At 37.1% G+C, this 20,266-nt stretch overlaps 1 protein-coding gene across 1 annotated transcript in view; it reads right to left on the minus strand.

Moving 5' to 3' along the window:
* Positions 1 to 388: 388 nt before the first annotated feature.
* ANKRD27 (ankyrin repeat domain 27 (VPS9 domain)) overlaps positions 389 to 20,266 on the minus strand; it is a 28,599-nt gene continuing 8,721 nt past the window's right edge. The window contains exons 12-28 of the mRNA XM_010015112.1: positions 16,745 to 16,837; positions 15,785 to 15,912; positions 15,216 to 15,298; positions 14,338 to 14,453; positions 13,454 to 13,546; positions 12,897 to 13,094; positions 12,514 to 12,573; positions 12,259 to 12,378; positions 8,822 to 8,866; positions 7,611 to 7,733; positions 6,824 to 7,021; positions 5,438 to 5,557; positions 4,680 to 4,841; positions 3,717 to 3,825; positions 2,283 to 2,364; positions 1,668 to 1,740; positions 389 to 664 (exon numbers count right to left, since the gene is read on the minus strand). Coding sequence (XP_010013414.1) covers positions 389 to 664; positions 1,668 to 1,740; positions 2,283 to 2,364; positions 3,717 to 3,825; positions 4,680 to 4,841; positions 5,438 to 5,557; positions 6,824 to 7,021; positions 7,611 to 7,733; positions 8,822 to 8,866; positions 12,259 to 12,378; positions 12,514 to 12,573; positions 12,897 to 13,094; positions 13,454 to 13,546; positions 14,338 to 14,453; positions 15,216 to 15,298; positions 15,785 to 15,912; positions 16,745 to 16,837 — 2,079 coding nt within the window. The remainder of the gene's footprint in view (positions 665 to 1,667; positions 1,741 to 2,282; positions 2,365 to 3,716; positions 3,826 to 4,679; positions 4,842 to 5,437; positions 5,558 to 6,823; positions 7,022 to 7,610; positions 7,734 to 8,821; positions 8,867 to 12,258; positions 12,379 to 12,513; positions 12,574 to 12,896; positions 13,095 to 13,453; positions 13,547 to 14,337; positions 14,454 to 15,215; positions 15,299 to 15,784; positions 15,913 to 16,744; positions 16,838 to 20,266) is intronic.

A 20,266-nucleotide genomic window follows, 5' to 3' on the forward strand; every position in this document is an offset into this window, starting at 1 on the left:
AAAATGCAAAAATTATTCAAAGACTTTCAAAAACTAAGTGAGGGCTGAAAAAATACAATACAGGTTTTTTCATTTGGTTTACTTGTTACACAGAATTTTTTAGTAAGTGCTAAGGAGAACAGGAAAGTAATTTTGCTGTCTACACCTAGGTACGTCCCTGTTTGTTGAGATCAGTAACAATCTGGCTGTTCAGTTACACCTCCAACATAAATCCAACAGAGGATTCAGTCTTCCAAAGTGCTAGAAGCATTCTGTTCCTGCATAGGAGTCATCCTGGATTCTGTCTTGAAAGCAGGCTTGCAAGTGTCAATCAATCCTTCGACGTACAGTGAAGGGTTACTGAAATTACCACAACCTCAGCTTTTGACATCAAATTCACGCTTCCTCATCAATGTTCTGAAAGCAAGTCATCACAGCAGTCCCTTGACTGTGAAACACTTGGACTTCCAGGGCTGGATAAACTATTATCGCTGACATTCTCTGCTGAAAGTGGCATATTAACAGTGTGTCTCCGGTGTGTTAATTTACTCCTGTGAGGAACTTCTATCACATCATCACGTTTCACAAACTCACCACTGCATCCTGTGTCAATAATCTTAACTTCACTCTGGTCCAGTGTTTCAACAGATTTTAACTTGGTTTTATCAAAGCTCTTAATAGCTAACTGTGAGGACAGGAAAATGGTATGTTAAGAGCATTGCCTGCTTTCTTCATGACAAAGAAGTAAAATGAATATAGTGTTTCTTGAATACAATTACACATTAATTATATGGTATTCTTTATAGTGAGAGCACAGCCAAGGATTAAAAATAGTGTACTTTGTAGGACAGGAATTATATTCAGTCTACATATGAGAAAAAAATAAGAGGCCAACCCGCCCCAGGCTGTATACACAGCAGTACCACAAGTGAAAAGATAACAAAGGCTTTCCAAAACTTATTTTCACTGTGCTATCCCAATATCATCCTAATTCTTCTAAACACCTTTTGTAATACAAGTCTCAAGATCCTTGAAATTAACAGCCATTTCTTTGACCATTAAGAAATGTGTAAGTAGTAATATAAGTAGTAACACAGGTCCACTAGGCACTGCTGAAGGCAAAGGCAAGAACTCTGTGCTTCCTGATCTAACCCACCCTCCCAGACCTCTTAAAGACTCTTTTTGGTCATTCCAACTATTATTATCTTTCTGAGTTTTCCTTTTCAGAGTGAGTGGCCCCTATGCAAACGTTATAACCAAGGAAAAAAAAAAAAGAGAATCCAAGCATGCTCATGACAGATTTTCTAAGATAAGAATCAAAGAAATTAATTATAATAACCGTTTACTGAAATAATGCTAACAACAGCCCTCAGAAGCTGCAGAGTTTTTCAAGCCCTGGTATAACCTAGATTTTTCTAGCCATGACATGGAAAACAAGACAGAGATGAAGCCTGGACTAAGAGGCTTAAGAGGTTTAAAAGTAAGAATAAGATGTTTAAGAGGTGTTACAGAAGCACCATTGAAGCTTAAACAATGATGAAACGTTAGCAAGTTAGCAAAGAGGTCAGAACTTCTGGGATTCACAACCAACCACTAGTAAAGAAACCCTCCTGTTACATGTATCTATATTAACAGCAGACAAAACAAACAGGTTTGCTATGTTATACCAAGCAAGTATTTCCACTTACCTGATGCAATAACTCATAGTCAAAATTAGGGACACTTTTATCTCTCGTTATTGTTCTCCGTAAATGTTTTGCTCTAAAAAAGTATTTTAAAGAAATTAAATTCAACCAACTCTTTCCACAAAAGTCTCCATCACAGAAAATCCAGAGGGTGGCACTATCTCCCCAGAGAAAGGCTCCTCGCTGGCACCACTACCTCAGAATGACAGCCTACCAGTATTTCCTGTATTTTATCACAGAATATACATTAAAGAGATCATAAGCAACACCCAACCACTGAGTGAAGCACTAAGATAATATTTTTAAAGCATTCTGCTTTGAAATTCTTAATTCATAGTACACCAAGTATTAGTGCAGAACCAATTTTCCATATGGTTGCCAGTACTCCGTTTCCCTTCTGCTGCACAACATGTCAGTGCTGTTCACCGCTGATGAGCACGTCATGCCACATCTGTCTGGTGATATGAATGTGCACACCTCAGAGATTAACATCCACCATCAAATCAGTCGTATGTGATGTGTCACAATGCCTGACCCACTTTTGGGCTTTATTAACCATTTTATTTTTTGTTAGCTTGTGGGAAACAAAAAAACTTCTGAGGAAGCTGCTGTGCTTACTTGTTAAATCTGTTAATTGACTGGACCAGTTGAAGTTGTCTGCTTACGGGATCATCAGCTTTCTCACATGGCTTAGAACTCGCTAGGGGTTTAAAAGAACAGGCAGCTAAAATTACAATGGAGTCACACTTAAAAATTGAAAAAACACAGTTCTGAATGAAAAGTGGTTCTACTGACATTAGAATTAAAATTTTACGGTAAAACTATATAGCAGTAATAACCTGAGTCAGAGTCACAATTAATCTTTGGAAATTTTAAAGTATTTTAAGTTGCAGGAGTAAGCATCCTTCATCAGATTAGCATGACTGGCCATGCTTCTGAAGAGACCATTTAATTCTGGACCTCAAGGCCCTTCATTCCAATTCTCACATACCATACAGATGGTATACCAGCTCTTCATCACTATTAACTACTCATTTCTTCTATTGTTCTTTTAGAACTATTCTCTTAATATTTGAAAGAACTATATCAATCTTGGGCATCACCATACTGTGATTAATTCTGGTTTTGTATCAAGGAAGCATTCACAGTCTTTCCTAGGGAGCAAGCAAGAGTTATTTGCAGAAGCCTAACTAAAACTAATGCATGCTGAAATGGGCGCTCCTGCTCCTCATCTTCCCCAATTCCTGTTGTAAAGCCTCACCATCGTCTTTCCACAGCTCCACAGTGGCAGCAGGTCCTCTGTTAAGCTGAGTTGTCTAGCTCAGCATGAAACCTGTTACACCCCTCGCCCCAGGTTAGTGAACTGCACCAGCTTGAAAATTCATCTGAGAAACTTCTGAGCCAGCATAAGGAAAGTAATGGATAAGCAAGACCAGATGCTAAGGGCAAGAAGGAAGAAGTGAGGATGGATGGTAACACCACCTCTTTCAAATGGCACTAAGCCATTGCATCAGCTCAGATGTACTGTGAAAGGGTACCGTGTGTCTCAATGCATCTGCTTAGGCTGTATTATATCCTGCCATCTACTGGAAGTTACTCATTTACTAACCATGCTTAATAGTTTAGTTACCTTTGTAGCTCTTATTTCTGTCCCATATTATGAGAGACACTAACTAATGGAAGAGTTACTCCCTAACCTGTTTTAGAGACAATTTAAATTACATTTTTTTTTGTTTAGTTCTCACTGAAATGTACAATTATTACATAATTGATTATATAATCTCAAATGTGGCATGTTTTTTTAACTTTAAATGCTTTTGTATGTAAAATTCCCCCCAAGCACAAAAAAGTGAAACCGAGTTTGTAGCAATGTAATGAACATAATAAAAGTCTGCTTCATTTACAGTATCTTAGGTGTTACCTGTAATAAATGTGCTAAAGAGTTGACTATTCTTTAATTATATGTAAGTCAATTATACAAAATACTTGATGGAGTCACATGTGAATTCCTAAATCCCTTTTTATTCATACCAGTGGAAATATGACATGTACCTTTTTTTCTTATCTTGATAGAAGCATGCTGCTCACACTCCTTTTCTCTCTCTGCTGATGTAGGTACATAGCTTGGTGCTGTTTCCAGCAACTTAATGATATTTGAATTCTTAAATTTAAAAGTTTCCATTTTCACCATTATTAAAGAAAAAGAAAAACATCAGTACAATTTAGGATTCTAGTCTATGCAGAGTGTGTTAATTAATTGCTGCCAAAATGAATGTAAGGCACCAAAAAACCTCATTATAAATACAAAGTTTAAATTGTATCATTTTGAGTAGGGACAAGTTGCACTGTACTGGAGTGATGATTTTGTATTCTTGATCTATTATTTTAAACTGCATTATTTATGGTTAAGCTGATTTCGGTTTAGATGGTAATATACACACTAAAATTGATTCAGTACAGAATTTCGTGGTCATTATGCTACATCTCAACGGCTATTTAGGCACATAAATATAGGGACCATGCATCAAATCATTTAAAGAGTGAAATAATTCTTTGTAATTTAGTATTACATATTATGTTATTGCTATTAATAAACGGGAAGGTCAGAGTTATCAATGACAGGATGAAAGGTATCAAAAGGCATGAAGGGCAAAACACAGTGGGTGGAACAAGGAAGACTGCTCACAGGGTAACTTATTAGCTTAAGGTGTTAATTTTCCTATGCTCAACATTTCTTCTGCTATCTCTGCCACTACCAGTACATATTTTAATGTAATTTTCACTCACGTATGTGCTTTCATGATTCATCCCTTTTGTCTAGGATAACTTATTTTAGAAACACAACAGGTTTCATGTACCACAGGTACCATATGGTACACTGTACAATAAACAGGCATTTTAGTCTTTATATCATGCACAACTGTTAAATACGGAAGTCTTGGCAAATACTGTTGTAATAAATAGTTGTATTTGCACATGGAAATCTGATGTCAGACATGCTCTTTCTGCACTCACCGGCTCAGCGCAGTCTGCAGGGGTGCAGTTCCTCTCATTCCTGATGTGCGTCATTGCACCATTCTTAAGGAGCAAGTCTACCAGGGCTTCGTTCTTCCCTATCACTGCCTCATGCAGTGCTGTATTTCCTTTGGCATTAGAAAGGTTAACAGAAGCTCCATGCTGGACAGCAAGATGGAATCGATGTTATGAAGACAGAGTAGCACAAAATGGAACAGCACATGATTATTCTGGTTTTCTCTGTTTGTCTTTTCAATGTACGAATGAGAACAATGCAACAGAAGCCTCGTGGCTGTTTACAAACCCAGAAAGCATATGCTAGCAATCAACACTTCAACAATAAGCCACCTGATACTATTTTCTCCTTTCTCATAGCTACGATTTTATGGATCAGCTCATTTCATTTTGGTATGTACCTACTACATATTCCAAGTTTAAGAGATATTTAAAAAAAAAAAAAAAAAAAAAAAAAAAAAAAAAAAAAGAAATTACAGAACCCACAAACCTCCCCATGTGATAGAATCATCGGCAAGAAAACTTAACACCTGCCACAAAAAAAAGGTTCCACAGAAACAGCTCACAACAGTAGAGTTTTATCTAATAAATACAACGAAGGAAGGGATTGAAAGGAGATAACAGATTTTTTTCCCCAGGTAGTTGTGACAGAGAAATACGTAACTAAAGATACTGTTCCTGAGTACAGGATAAGTATCACGTCAGAATTATTATTCTGAACTTTCTGTTTTCAGTGATCTTACCTGCAACAACAAGGCAGTCGTCTCATACTGGCCATTCAAGCATGCGTAAATTAAAGGAGTATTTCCATATATATCCTTTTTATTTTGTTTAGCATTATAATCCATCAGACACTTTACCACCTATTGAAAGAAATAACAACCTTTTAAGATACCAGCTAACCATAATCACGCAGTGAAAGCCCTCCTCTGGAATGAAAAAGAGATGGAAGAAAAAAGGATGGAGAAAGCCAATCTCATCTTTGCCAAACAGATAGGGACTGTAGTGGTAGGACAAGGGGTAATGGCTTTAAACTTAAACAGGGGAACTTTAGGTTAGACATAAGGAAGAAGTTCTTCACAGTGAGGGTGGTGAGGCACTGGAATAGGTTGCCCAGGGAAGTTGTGAATGCTCCAACCCTGGCAGTGTTCAAAGGCCAGGTTGGACAGAGCCTTGGGCGACATAGTTTAGTGTGTGGTGTCCCTGCTCATGGCAGGGGGGTTGGAACTAGATGATCTTAAGGTCCTTTCCAACCCTAACTATTCTATGATTCTATAATAACCACAAGCATCTCTATCTATCATACGCATTTTCACATTTTACCACACACTTTTAAAGCAAACAGAAAGAAAAGCAACTGAAAGGCCAGAAAATAAAACTTGAGATATGTGAAAACCATATATAACCAATAACTTCACAAAACATCAAAACCAAACCACCACAGCAAGTGTCCTTTCGCCCTTTCCTCATGAGAACACATCAGAACACTTGTAAGGACTTGTGTTGTAAATACCCCACTAACTAACCTTCATTAAACCTACAAGTTTAAGTTGTATTCTTGTTTTCTTCTTGCTTCCCTAGTGCTTTGTCTCCCCTTCATCTTCGTAATTCTTTTTTTTTCCCTCTTGCAGTCCTCAGCTCCTTATTTTTAGACCCCTGGTTTTCCACTTTTCTGCACACTCCTAATTTGCCTGTCTGCATCTGCTTCTTCCTTGATCACTGTTTTTCCCCTCGTTTATTCTCCCTCCTGTATTAATGTTCTTGCCTCAGTAGCTGGTACTGCTTCTTCACTGCTTATGTTTCCCTGATTCAAAGTCAGGGATGAGGTATCTTCTATCCGCAAAGTTCCATTTGGCTCATAATCTATTTAAATGAGTTGAAGACACAGAAAATATTTAATATCTTGGCTATTGAAGATACCAAGTTCTACATGTAACCTCCTACAACAGAAGGTATAGACAGAAAACACATAGGAAGAGCCAGGTGCACAAAGTATTTTTAAAATGTTTGGCGTACGACAGTAGCTACATTTCACTGTTACAGTTTTAGTCATGTTATAATTTCACAAAATTGCTTTTTGTTTACAGTTAAGTGTTAAATTACTTGCATTTGTGAAGAGGCTCAGTTACCTGGAAGTGACCTTTCTGGCAAGCTAGATGAAGAGGAACTGCATGTTTTGCATTCTTGGCACTGATACTGGCTCCATGTTTCAACAAGAGAGAGACAAGATCAGAGTGCCCATGCAGCGCAGCCATATGCAATGGTGTAAAACCATCTTCATTGGAAACATTTACTCCAAGTCCATTAGTGGAGATCTTTGAAAATTTCTGTTGAGCAAAATAGACACCAGAACTATAAAATTAATCATGCTACTCTCTGATGACTAAAAAGCAGCCAAATATCTTCTAAGTATATACCAAAGAGGAAAATGGACATTTCAAGATCTTCTGCTACAGAGCATAATTTGAGACCTTCAGGAAAAGAGTCAGTAAACCAGAGCAGCTTGGTAGTATTTTTCAACAGAACAATGAGATTTATTTTTATCTCTTTTCTTCCAACATGATAGCTTCATGTAGAGAAATTCCAAGCAAAGTCTGGGGTATTGTATTTATTCAAAGTTGGACAAACGTTAATTACAGCAATCGAGATATTCTAAAAGCAAACTGCAAAGTTTTTTCACCCCATTAGATATTGAGCAAGTCTTTGTTCTCTTTTTAATTGAACTGTAGAAAATTTTGGATACAGGAAACATTCAATTTCATGACCATCAGATGAACTGTTTAAGATCAATATATATTTACTTGCTTTTCAGGCAGAGGTACAAAGGTTTTGGGCAATATGAATGCTACTTCCCTAGAGCTAAAAGTTACATTACAAGAACATAATTTGTTCTTTTTATAGAATGAATATTCCCACCTTTTGTACTGGCCCACATTTTGAGCACTGGCATAATGGATGGCAGAATTCTGGCTTTGCTGTACTGGCTGTGTCATCCTCATCTTCTAAGTCGTCTTCCATCCATTCCAAGAGATAACGTACCTGGCATAAAAAGCAAGTCCTACTTTAGAGAGTTGAAAGGTTCCATGTCCTCATAAATTTGCATATATAGGCAAGTAAGATTTCACAACCATACACTTGCGAATATCTCAGGGACACTATACAGCTACCTTCTGGCATCAACTGCCCACAGGCCAAATTAAAAGATCAAATGTTATTGTTGACAAAGCAGCTACAAAGTTCAGCATATATAGCAGCGAAATAAATTAGAAATTACTTCCTGCTACGTAATCAAGACTTCAGTGTTCACCTGTTCTCAAACTCTCCAAATCCTTTTAGCTCAGATGACTTGTGCCAGCTCATATAAATGCAAATTTTGTCTCCTCTTTTGATTTAAGGAACTTAAGAACTGGCAAGGGTGATGGCATTTAACCCATATCCAAAACTAAGCAGGGGCACTGACTTTTCTTAGGTCTGTCAATTCCCAGGAGCTTGACAGTTCCACTTTTTTCTCAATATACAATGCCTCATTTTTGAGGAGGAGAGAGGCCCTACAAAGAATACAGTCTTAGGACTCAGAGCATTCATGTGCAATTTGTAAACAGTGGTGCTTACTGCATGTTAATTTTACATTCTATGCAGCAAAAACAAAAGCTGTTTAAGAAATACATTTTTACCTTGAAATTCATTAATTGCCTGTAAACAAAAGTCATCTTAGAATCAGTGGCAACTGTATTAAGTCTCCATTATCACTCCATCTGGCAATGTTATACCTGACATCTATCTAGTGTATTATTCTGAGTTTGTATTATGCTCAGTAAGACAAGTCTTTCAGAAACTCAAGACAGAAGTGAGAATTAAATTGGTCTCATAGTGCAAGGGACAATACATTAGCCGTCACCTTTTCCTAGGTACATGGAAAGGGCTAACATCACGGCACTCAAAAACTAAGGCAGGAGGAAGATCAGGGTACCTGTGTGTGGAAGCAAGACCTCTCAGAGCTCCTGCAGATCTCCTGGGAAGGTATTACTCAAAACATTCTTCACTTAATACTATTGACAAATAATTTCCTCAATTCGAATGAGGCAAATTGGAATTCAGTAATATCCAACAGCCACCCTAAGACTCACCATTTCCAGATCTCCATCAGCAACTGCTCTTAGGAGTTTTTGCACCTATGTATTAAGAAAACAATTAATTTGCTTTGTTAGTATTAATATTAAGCTGTACACAGGAAACTTTGTGTCCTTTATTAACCTCCTAAGCTCATGTGGTAGCATTACTGCTTGCTCATTTCATATTTACTGGTAAAGTTTTAAAGGAAAAACCTTCATCCTTTATGAAGTACAAAAGCTGTGCAAGGCCTGCGGCCATCTAATGGTCTGATTCACTTAGTTAAAGATAAACAGTACTCACCTAAATAAAGGACATGTAGTCCACCCATAAACAAAGCCATGTAAGCCGATAATTGTTATTACACCACTGCAGCAGCAGCTGACCATGCATTTCTGTTGTGAAGCTAACATTAAAAATTCCTAGTCAAGACAAATTTCTACTCTGATAAATGCTAGTACTCTTTGGACTCTTCCTGAGCTACTATATGCTACCAGAAGCACAAAAGATGCAGATTTTATTTTGCTGTTTGAGAAACAACAGTTTAAGATGAAAAAGATGCTTTCCGATTGTTTCCAGTCTGCAGATTACTGGTTTATTCCTATGTTAAAAAACCAAACATTTACAAATGTAACTTGACTGTAAGTATGAAATCTGTTTTCTTACTTAAAATCTGAAAAGATATAAATATCACAGGGTATGTATTAGCACAAACCAGGTGCTTCAACTCAGAGAGTTAATCCAGTGGACCAGCACTAGACCAAATAAGTATGTGTATGCTCAGGCCACCTAATGCCTGAACATGACTACTGGGTGTAGATATTCTCCTATTTATGAGCTCTGCAGCGGGGAACGAGGCAAGTGGGGGGAAGAAGAGATGAAAGGTGCTGTGTAGTGCACAAATGCCATTCTCCCGATCCCTCTGACTGCTTGTGAAAGCAGGAGAATGAGACGTACTTGTCTCTCTGCTGCTTCTCTGATTCTCTACTCTCACATGAAGGAGCTGAGGTCTAACCTGATACAAATGGGACAGGTGTCAGCAAAAGGGCAGGGAGACTTCTCTGGCCTCTGCAGATTGTTGAAGAAGCAGCTAATAAGCTTCGTGAAAGTCTGATTCAGCATTATAGCAAATGATTCTAGCACTGTGCTACAATCACCAAAGGTGCTGCTGTGTAAACAAAGTTGTTTCAATGTTAAGAAACATTTTCAAGTCGAAGATGTCATGGAGCAACAGCTACAGTCACATTTCAATCTTTATCTAGAAATTACTACCTTGCTGTGACAGCACTGTGTGGCAAAGCAAACAATGAAGAATGAAACTGAAAGGAAGTTGTGTTTTACTGGCCTGATCTGTTTGTTCAGGGTTTTAGCAGAAAGACAGAGCATCTACAGATGAGAAGCTAGATTAAAACCCTCCATCCATTTGGTTTTTTCTCTTTTCAGGAAAGCTGCTAAGTTTTATTTTATTATTACTTTCCAATACAAGGTGAAGCTCCTTGAAGTGATGCACTAGGCACTCAAGGCAGAATTCCTCTTTCCTAACTTTGGATGCCTAGAAGTTATCCCTCTCACCTAGGTCAGTCTTTTAAGCTTCCTCTCTGGTAACTACAGAACAAAATGCAGCCACCAAATGACACTCAAGTGCAACTCAGGTCAAACTAAGCATGTTTGAGATTAATTCCTCTCTGGAGGCACTGATTTCTCTTCACTAAGGAGGGAAAGTAGATGTCTGAAGTTAGGACAATTGTCTTTCAGACATATGAAGTTAGGTGGGCTGAATCCTAATCTCATTACATCTAAATCTAAAATGGACTACATATACTAGCAAGATCTGTGCTCCCCCTATGTCTCTCCGTATAATATAGGATAATGTCAATGGAGAACGTAAAGGTCTTGATGATTTTCAGGAGCCAGACTTATCACACACAAGATGCTGAACAGTAACAGCAAGCGACTCACAAGCTCTGATAACTTCTTTCCAAAAATAGCAACTTCCTTACAGCTCTAAAAACTGCCTCAGGCCCTAGCAGTGGAGAAGCATACAACATCTGTTATGCAGCTTATAGATAATTTATTAAGAGCACTTAGATCAAAATGTCTGCTACATGCATTTCCCCATCTTTTCAGTTTGCTTTCTCACTCCTCCATGGAATATAAGTACCTTCCTTTAAATGTAAAAATAGATCAAGTGAAACTACTGCAGTTCACTTGCCTGCTCAGTTTGCCTGTTTTTGAAATCGTGCAAGAAGTTTAATTCTAACAGAGGAAGTTCCAAATTTACATGCCTGGCTCCTTTACTCTCTCTTTTCTAAGTTGCAAACAAGCCACATACAAGACATATACCACGACAGAAATGAACTAAAGCTGGATTATAGGAGAAGGTCATTAACCCCAAGAATCTAAGGTGTAAGCTGCTTGTAATCTTTTCCCTGGTTTGAACTATAGTCTTAGCTCTTAGGTGTGACAAATTTGTTCCTTTAAGGAAAAATAAACCCTCAAGTGAAAATAAATATATCTAAGAATTTATGAAACTAAATCTGTAAGGTGAACTTTAGACCTTATTTAGAGTACTTGACTTTGCACAAGCAGGGAGTAACAGTTCTACATTGACGCTCTCATAGAGTAACTGATATATCTTGAGCTTCTTGAACATTTTTAGAAAGCAGAAATTTTTGGCAAAAGAAAAACTTTTTACTAGCAGGAAAAGGAAAAATTTTAATGCAGAGGTGATATAGAGAGAAACAAAAATACTAAGGAGGTCAATTTTGAAAAAAATGGAACAGGAGGACTAGAACAAAAATAAAGAGAGAAGCATCAGAAGGAGTGGTGATACAACAGGCTTAGGAGAGGATAAAAGGAAAGTAGGGATCTGAGGTCCTACATGAAAAAATTGAGAGGATGACATCTTAGTTGGTGTGTGTAAAGCAAAATCAGGAAAAACATATATGCGCAAGACACTTAATACATCGTGTGTACTACTTCACATGTTACAAAATTGATTTCCTATGCCTATTTTGAAAGATTGTCTTAACATTCTAGTTTGTTAAGTTGTTTGCCAGTATGCCTGTACTAGTTTCTTTCCCTGACAGATTTTTAAGTTAACAAATGCATTTAATTTCTGGACAGGACAGCAAGGTCCTTGGGGTACTGACTGCCATTATAATTTTACAGACTTCAGCAAATTCAGTTATGTATGCAGTTATGTAGTCAACTGCAGTAAATCTGAACAAGTACTCCAAATATGCTGTTTTCCCCAGAAATAACCAGCAGAGTAGCTGATACCATACAAATGCTTAGATACTGAGATGACAAGCACCTGAGGATAGCAGCATATAATTTTCCAAAACAGACAGAAAGCTATCCCTGAAGAAGCAGCTTAAAAGAGTGTTGCAAAATATCACTCTTCCAGCTTCCTTCTCTTTGCTTATTGTCAGAACATACACCTTAGTCTTACCTCTTTATAACTGTTTTTTACTTCTTCTTGTCTTATATCAGTTGATGCTGATGACAGGCTTGAGACAGATGATCCTCTGCTGAAAGTTTCTGTTGACTGCTGAGGAGACCTAAGTGGTGACTTAAAGTTGGAACAAAACCCCAAACAAAAACAAACGAAGAAACAAAACCCCCCACAAAACAAAGAAGTTATTTATCAAATTAAGCAGGTTAAACAATGGCAAAAAAAAGTTTAGCAACTTGCATTCATTTTTACCTCAGAAGCACTTTGTCCTCTTTCAAATGTTAGAGAGTTTAATTCCATCAATTGCAAAATCTGTATCAAAATATTAACAAACAGAACCAATATAACTCCACTTAAAGAGGAATCTTCTGACCGAAACACATATTAGCCAACAACCTAATATTAGTAACAGATTATGACTGAGCAGATTAAAAGTGCCCATTTACAAGTTTATGTTCCACACCACAGGCTGTATTCCTGCTATTAGATTTAAAATGTGACCTGTCTTCCTTAAAGTGAAACATACATTTTCACTTTAATAACACCAGACCACAAAATCCTATTAGCAGGTAAGTGTCTAAACCTCCATGGAATTGCATCAGAAAGAAATTGGGCTAGAAGATAAAGAGCAATACCTTGGAATTTAATGCACACTGTAGGGAAGTCTCTTTCATCCGGTTTTGAATTTCTGGATTTGCCCCATTTTGCAAAAGCACTTCTATGATCCCCTGATAGCCCCAGCGAGCAGCTATATGAAGAGGAGTATCTCCCTTTTCGTTACCAATATCTAGTCTACAGGACTGCACATCATAGTAGACTAAAGCTTTGACGCACTGGAAAGAGAAGGAGAACTATCAATATATTGTCTCTCAAGTCACATAACGTGCAATCCTAAAAAGGCTTTTTTCACTGCTGTCCATATAAGCCATTGGCTGAAGTGCAGGCTTTTACAGTTCAGTGTCATTAAAGAGATAAATACATAGCTAAATTTGCACACTATCTTCAATGGGAATGCATAATAAAAAATGCTATGAACTACTGAATAATGTCCTAATTTACAGCGTTAAACAGTTAGCCTCCAAATAGTTTTTATTTACTTTTTTTAATATGTAAGTTTAGTGCAAATTTGCATCACAGTTTAGTTCTGTTCCATCAGAATGTTCATTTAGTTTGCTATAAAACAATTACTTACATCCTCATGACCATAAGTGCAGGCTAAATGAAGTGGAGTATTTCCATTATTGTCCTGAACATCAGTACTTGCCTTATAGTGCAATAAGAGAAGCTTTAAGGAAAAATAAAAGTAGACATTTAAGTAACTAAAATATTAATGGAAAACAACTGTTGGTCCGTAGCTTCCTTTAGGGTTCTAGCATGACAAAGCACTTCATGTAAACTAGCTATGTCCCTCCTGTTTCAGACACTACCCTCTCGGCGTTACAGTACTGGTTTTGCCCTACCCTAAGAACCAAATAAAACTGCTTCTTATATATTCAGAGTTGTCACCAAAACCAGGAATCACCAACTGCAGCAAACACTGCAATACATATACTACATGATAATTTATCCTATATTTTAAGAGCCTATGGAATTGATGACACAGCTTAATTTCAACAACGATAACTGAAGAATCTCACATATATAGGATTCAGGTACATAATATTTAATGTAGTTACACAGGCTATCAGAATGTGTATCCACAATGTAAAGTCATTTAACTTATTCTAATGACTGCAATGGTTCTTGTGTCTTAATCAAGAGCAGAGATGTTGATAGGCTCTCCATTTGAACTATGTATTAGATATTTGTGTCAGTAAAATGCATGAATTATCAGACATGCATAGCTGTCAATTGCTTGGTTATCACAACTGGCTGTAAACCTTGCAATATAGGAAAAAATAAAATATGCAAACTACAATGATAAAAGACCCTCAATTCTACAGCACGCGTGGTTCTGGTAAAAGTTTCCCAGAAGATCTAGATGACGGTAACAGTAGAAGAGCTTAGTAAGAGTTGTATATTTATTATTTAGGTTAAGCATTCTTCTTATTTCTAATTAAGCCTTGTGGTGCTTACTGTAACATTTTGATATCCCTTCTGACAGGCAAGGTGAAGCGGTGTTGAACCGTGGTAATCTGTAGCATTGACAATGGCTCCTTTGGCTACCAATAAATCCACTAATGATGTTTGCCCTTGAAAAATATGCAAACATTAAAACAGAAAAGTAAACAAGAACATTACTACTTTTCAAATTCAAATGTGAACTATAAACCAAGATATCTTGCATTTCTGCATAGTATGTTTCTACATACCATAAATTCACTTCCTGGTATTTGGGTATTATGTTGCAGATTACTCAAGGTCAAAGCTCTATAAAGAACCTCCAGCTAAAAACAAGCTATGCTTCTATCTTACCAGTTGGAAAAGAAGAGAAAATAAAGCTATATCACACAAAGCACTTGAATCTTGGGATTCAAGATAATAAGAAGAAAATCGTATTAAAAAAAAAAAAACACTACAAAAATAAATGTGTCTTCTAATAAATGTAAGATCAATGGCATAATGAACATTACAAGACAGGAAGCGGTACAGATCTACCATAGACAGCCAAGAGAAAAAAAGATCCATTCATCAATCTCCCAGTTCTTTGAAACAAATTTGGTTTCTGATGACACATTTTTTTCACAGCTGAATAAAGAGCAACTGTGGTAACTGCTAAGGCAAAAGTAAGCAGCCAGCAAACAAACAAACAGTAACTTAACCATAAGAAACTTAGTCTGAAAGAATATACAATAACTTCATTCTGTGCCAAGATACTAGTCTTGATAGCAAATAAGCAGAAAACAATTTAATGCAAATTCACTATTTAATGCAAAGTTAGAAAACATACTATCATAAAGATAAGGAACAATAAGGAGCAGAAAACACTAGTGTAGAAGACCAACAATACTCACCACAAACAGCAGCTATATGAAGTGGTGTATATCCCCGGTCATCTCGAGAAAATGGAGTGATAATGGAAGAATCATTCAGTTTCCTTTAAAACACAATGGTTTAAAAGCAGCTCAGTTACCTATGCAGCAATGGTAAAGAGGAGAGAGAAAAATTGCCAAAAAAACCTTGTTTCGGAAATTTTATCCTTATCCCTTTTATCCTTTGGAATTCGGAAATTTTATCCTTTTACCCCTTTCACACAGGCAAATTATTTTATAGAGTTTCACATTTTGTTATGAGATGTGGTTTTGTCCAAGATGTGTGAGTTAAGTTCAAGAGAAGAAACATTTCACACCACATTTACCAAAGGACATACAGCCTCCATCACAAAATTGATGGTTGCTAGCCATTCAGTATCCTCGTAATATTTCTTCTGCTTTTTCAAAGCACACAAACATACACCCTCTGCTCCACCCTGAAGTGCTACCAACTTCCTCTATAACCAAAACCAGCATCCTTTTTAAAGTAAATCTTAGATGAAGGCTTTTACGTAGCTTTTTGTGTATTTGTGAATATGAAAAGTGCTTACCCAGACACTAGCTTCTCACATTTGTCACAGTAACAGAGTGGATGACACATTTTCTGTACAGTGTCCTTATCACTGTCACCTTGACTTAGTAATCGCTCCACTTCCTCCTGATTACCTGAAGCAATATGCTGCAAAAAGCCAAAAGGAGAAACAGAATGAGGAACCAATACAAAAAAACTCATTTAAAGGAAAAATACACCCCCCTCCCAAAAAAAAAAAAAAAAAAAAAAACAACACACAGAAAAACCTGAGTAATTTACTGAAGCACAAAATGAAAGGAACTGATTATAAAAGACATGTATTCAAGCATTAGAAAGCACAAATGAACAATGTCACAGCACAAACCCCCCTAATGGGCATTCAGTATTAAAAAGAATCTGTTCTTGGCTTACTACACTTTCTATAAAAAATTAAAACAATTTCTATTGTTCTCTTCAGACTCAGTCACGAAATTGAGTTCCCTCTGTGCAAAACCATTTCTGTAAAATTACCAAGTCTCTAGACATAATCTGTGAACACATATAATTAGAAGCTCTGCTTTGTGTCCTTGTAGAGGCAAAATTCTTTCAGAATGATAATATGAGATTAACATATAATATGAAGTAGCTTCAAGTGACTACATTTAAATTATTTCAGAAAACTCTTAATTTCAAGTACTAAAAGCTGTGAGAGAGAACCTGATAGTAACATCACATCTGTGCATTAAATGGGCCAAACAATACCAACAGCAAGTAACATTCCATCCTCGTTTGCTTCCATATTTTGTGTAACATGCTGAAATCTGTAATATTAACTTGGTAACATTTTGGCACAGAAATGCACTAGATTCAAAACATGCTTTTAGCATCTACTAAAACGCACTTCACAGTACCAATGTAATTAATGCTGCATTGTATTTCAGAAAATCGCATAAAGGAAGGGATATAAATACATATATATTCTGCCATAAAAGTTATTAACCTTAAATAAGCAGTCTATTGGAGTAGCAGACATCTGGGACAACAAGTTCATCCTTTGTCTTAAAAGCAGCTTGTCACATAGTCTCTCAGATTCCTGAAAATAAAACATTCAGGCTGATTATCTATATACTCATTTACAGGCAAAAGTAGAGTATCCTAACAGTTGAATTAACTTCTAAAAATATTTAATGCTGTATTTACCACTTATGAATTATGAGATGCATGCCAAACCTAAATCAGTTTCACATTTAGGATTCTGAGACTTAAAAAACTGCACACCTGCTGTTCAAAGAAATAAGTAGATGTCCATCAGGATATTTCTTACTTGAGCATCAATAAAATTATGACTGCACCATCTAAGAAAGAACATGGTAAAACCAGGACAGACATAAAAAAGACAACAAGAACTAAAAGAGGTGCAATGCAGCTTTCTTGTAAGGAGAAATTAGGATTCTTAACTCTGGAAAAGATTCAGCTGTGCTACAGCAGTCTAGAAAAATCACAGAAGGTCCAAAGAAAACACGCAAAGAATGAATATCTGCTATTCCTCAAGAGATAAGAACTAGGGTGCCCACCAAAAGCATCACACTTTAGGTCTGGGGAGGGAGTAAGGAGAAGAGAAAAATATTCTCTTATTGTGGAACTCATGTCTACTGGATGCTGCAAAAATCGAAAGTATAAATGGACTCAAAAAGGCACTAGACAAATTCACGTAAGACACGTCTAGCACTGGCTATGAAAGAAGACAACCCAGATAAAACTGAGTCAAAGACACCACTGAACTCTATACCTGCTAGAAAATAGAAGACTGTACCAGGTAAAGCATTACTCTGTAGTGGACTCATTCACAGAGTGCTTCTCACTGGTCACTTCTTCACAATCAGAGATTGAACTAAGAAGACATGTAACTCAACTTTCACATCAGTACTTCCCACTTCCTAAGAAATCTGAAGATACCCTTCAGAAACCAAAGCATATAAACACTTTCAAAACCGGGTGAAAATTCTTAAGTATGAGTCAGACTTTGAAATAGCAACATTGATCTTCAGGTGAAGTAAAATAATAATCTAAAGAAAATACTTTTAAGAAACTAGACGGGAACACCTGCAGGTTGTTGATTCTGATCAAGCAGTCCTTATGGCTGGCAGTGAATATAGTTTCTATGGATGTTGGTTTTGGACAACTATCTCCCTAGAAATGGAAAGCATGCATCAAACTGAAGACCATGTGTAGATCCAGGCTATAACTTCTGCTGTACAGACCAGATGGAAATGAGTAAAAAAAGTCCAACTCTGCTCTAAATTTTAGTAAGTCAGCATGAAGCTTAAGAAACTAATGAACCGCAAATAAACGTGATCACTTGAACACCAAAAATAAAGAGTTGAGATTTTCTAGGAATTAGATCACTCCAAGCTTCAAAATCAACATAAATGCCTCTCATAAAGCTGACTGAAAACCCCTTCATCATGTAGAAAATGATGTCATTAAAAACATGTTTATGAAGTCTAGAGATAAAAGTTTGCATCGGTATACACTGGAGTCAGTTGTTTGTATTTAGATACCCAAAGATAACAATCTTTTCAAACCCAGGTACTTTAGCTAAAAACACCCAAGCATATCTTTTCAGAATTACAAGGCACATAACACTAGTCTCCTTGGATCAATTCTTCAGTGTGATCAGAAGTAACTTCTTTAAGAAATATCTAATCAGAAATGGTAACTAGAAAAAAAAAAATTAAAGCTTTACTGCTGATACAAGTTTCTGAAGTCTAATTAGAATTTCTCACATGAATGCTTACAGACAGCTTTATAGTTGCACTATGGAGAATCTAAGTAATCATTAGCAAGACCTACTGTAGCTTTTGTGCTGTTCTTCCCACTGTATCTTTCACAAGTGGAATAATTATTTCAGAGTCACTCAAGACAGCAATCCTTATGTAGAGATATTATCTATTCTAAAAATCAGAAAAAAAGAGGCCATCCCAGGTGAAACTCTGTATCTTTGAAATTAAATGAGAATGGCATAAGAATCAGGTATTGGTTGAAGCATTAAGCAAGTTTGGGCCTTCAACAATAAAACTTGCTTGAGCTACAGTTTCCAGAATTAAAAATTACCATGCTTTGAGTAGGACATTCAGGTATTTTAAATACATATTGTCTAGAAATGCAGATCCAAACATTAATGGTCTTTTTATCTGACACTACTCTCCATACTAGAGAAGTAAAATATTTATACCTATGAAAGTGTACCTGTATAATGGCCTGTCCGAGGTGACTTTCACAAACTACAACTGATGACTTGGAGAAATTATCTCCACACCCCTCCCAGGCAAACACTTTATTAGCCTCAGTTTGAGCTCAAGTCTTCCTTATCCAGCTTCTCCCAGCTTCCTAGTTCCTCCATACCAACTTCATTGCCACCTACAGCTCTTTCCATACAAGAGCCAAAATGCTACCTATTCCCTAGCAGCTAATATAGCTCCCTACTTTATACCTATCTTCAGCCTTCTGAACTAGAGAGTTTTACTGCACACTAGCTGTGCATAGCAACATAACTAAGGCCCAATACTTATTAACTGGAATTCTAATAAGGTTGACAACTCCCAGAAAATAAAAACTTTTCTGCTATCAGTTACCTGCTCCTCTCCTCCCCACAAACAAAGTATCTCCTCAAGACTTACATGACCTTGGGTGAAGGGAATTTGGCAGGCATCTCCTACATGCAATTTTCTTACTGACACGCGGGTGATAATATGCCCATTATCCCACATGGTACATTAGTTCCCTGCTGAGTTTTCTTTATGTATTTAGCTTCATTAGGGATTGGACAACAGCATTACTCAGCTGCCAGAAGCTCCATCTGAAGCCAGCTATAAAATTAAGTGTAGCCGCATGAGGGGCTGTAATGAAGCCCCAGGGAACAGCAATGTTCCTGCTCACTTAAATCCCACAACCATTTCCAGCACAATCTGGAAAAGGAAACCATGGGGCATCAACACAACAGCTCCTGCTGCTTTAAACAGGAAGTTGAGCTCCTCTACCAGAGAATAAAGGAAATATCACAACTGATAAGTTCATAAAAGGAGAACAACGCTATTGGAAGTTCCTATCATGCTCCTCCACCTTCTCAACACCCTTTTTCAATTCTGTCAAGGGGCTATTTCTTCCTCTTTATTGTATGCCACCTTCTCATCCCTTACCCTACACTTGAGAAGAGGGTCGTCTAGCTCTTTCCTTTTCAGCTGTGCTAATGGGCAGGGGGGTCACCCAATTCCTTGTCTTCAAGGCTCTGCTGTTTTCTACCTCATGCCAGGGTGCTGCCTCGAAGTCATGCTGACTCTTAAGAATGGTAGTGTAGAAGTAAGGAGCTCCTGTTGCATGCTCACTGTACATACATTGAAGTGAGGAAGTCAGAAGCTAGCACTCTAGGTCTGGAGCCGATCCAGCTGATATGTATGACACTGCCTTCATCTAGACTTCTGAAATACGTAGTTCATCAGTATCTTAATTAAAGTAGCACTTG

The sequence above is a fragment of the Nestor notabilis genome, unplaced genomic scaffold (assembly GCF_000696875.1).
Source record: "Nestor notabilis isolate BGI_N333 unplaced genomic scaffold, ASM69687v1 scaffold32245, whole genome shotgun sequence".
NCBI classification, from domain to species: domain Eukaryota; kingdom Metazoa; phylum Chordata; class Aves; order Psittaciformes; family Psittacidae; genus Nestor; species Nestor notabilis.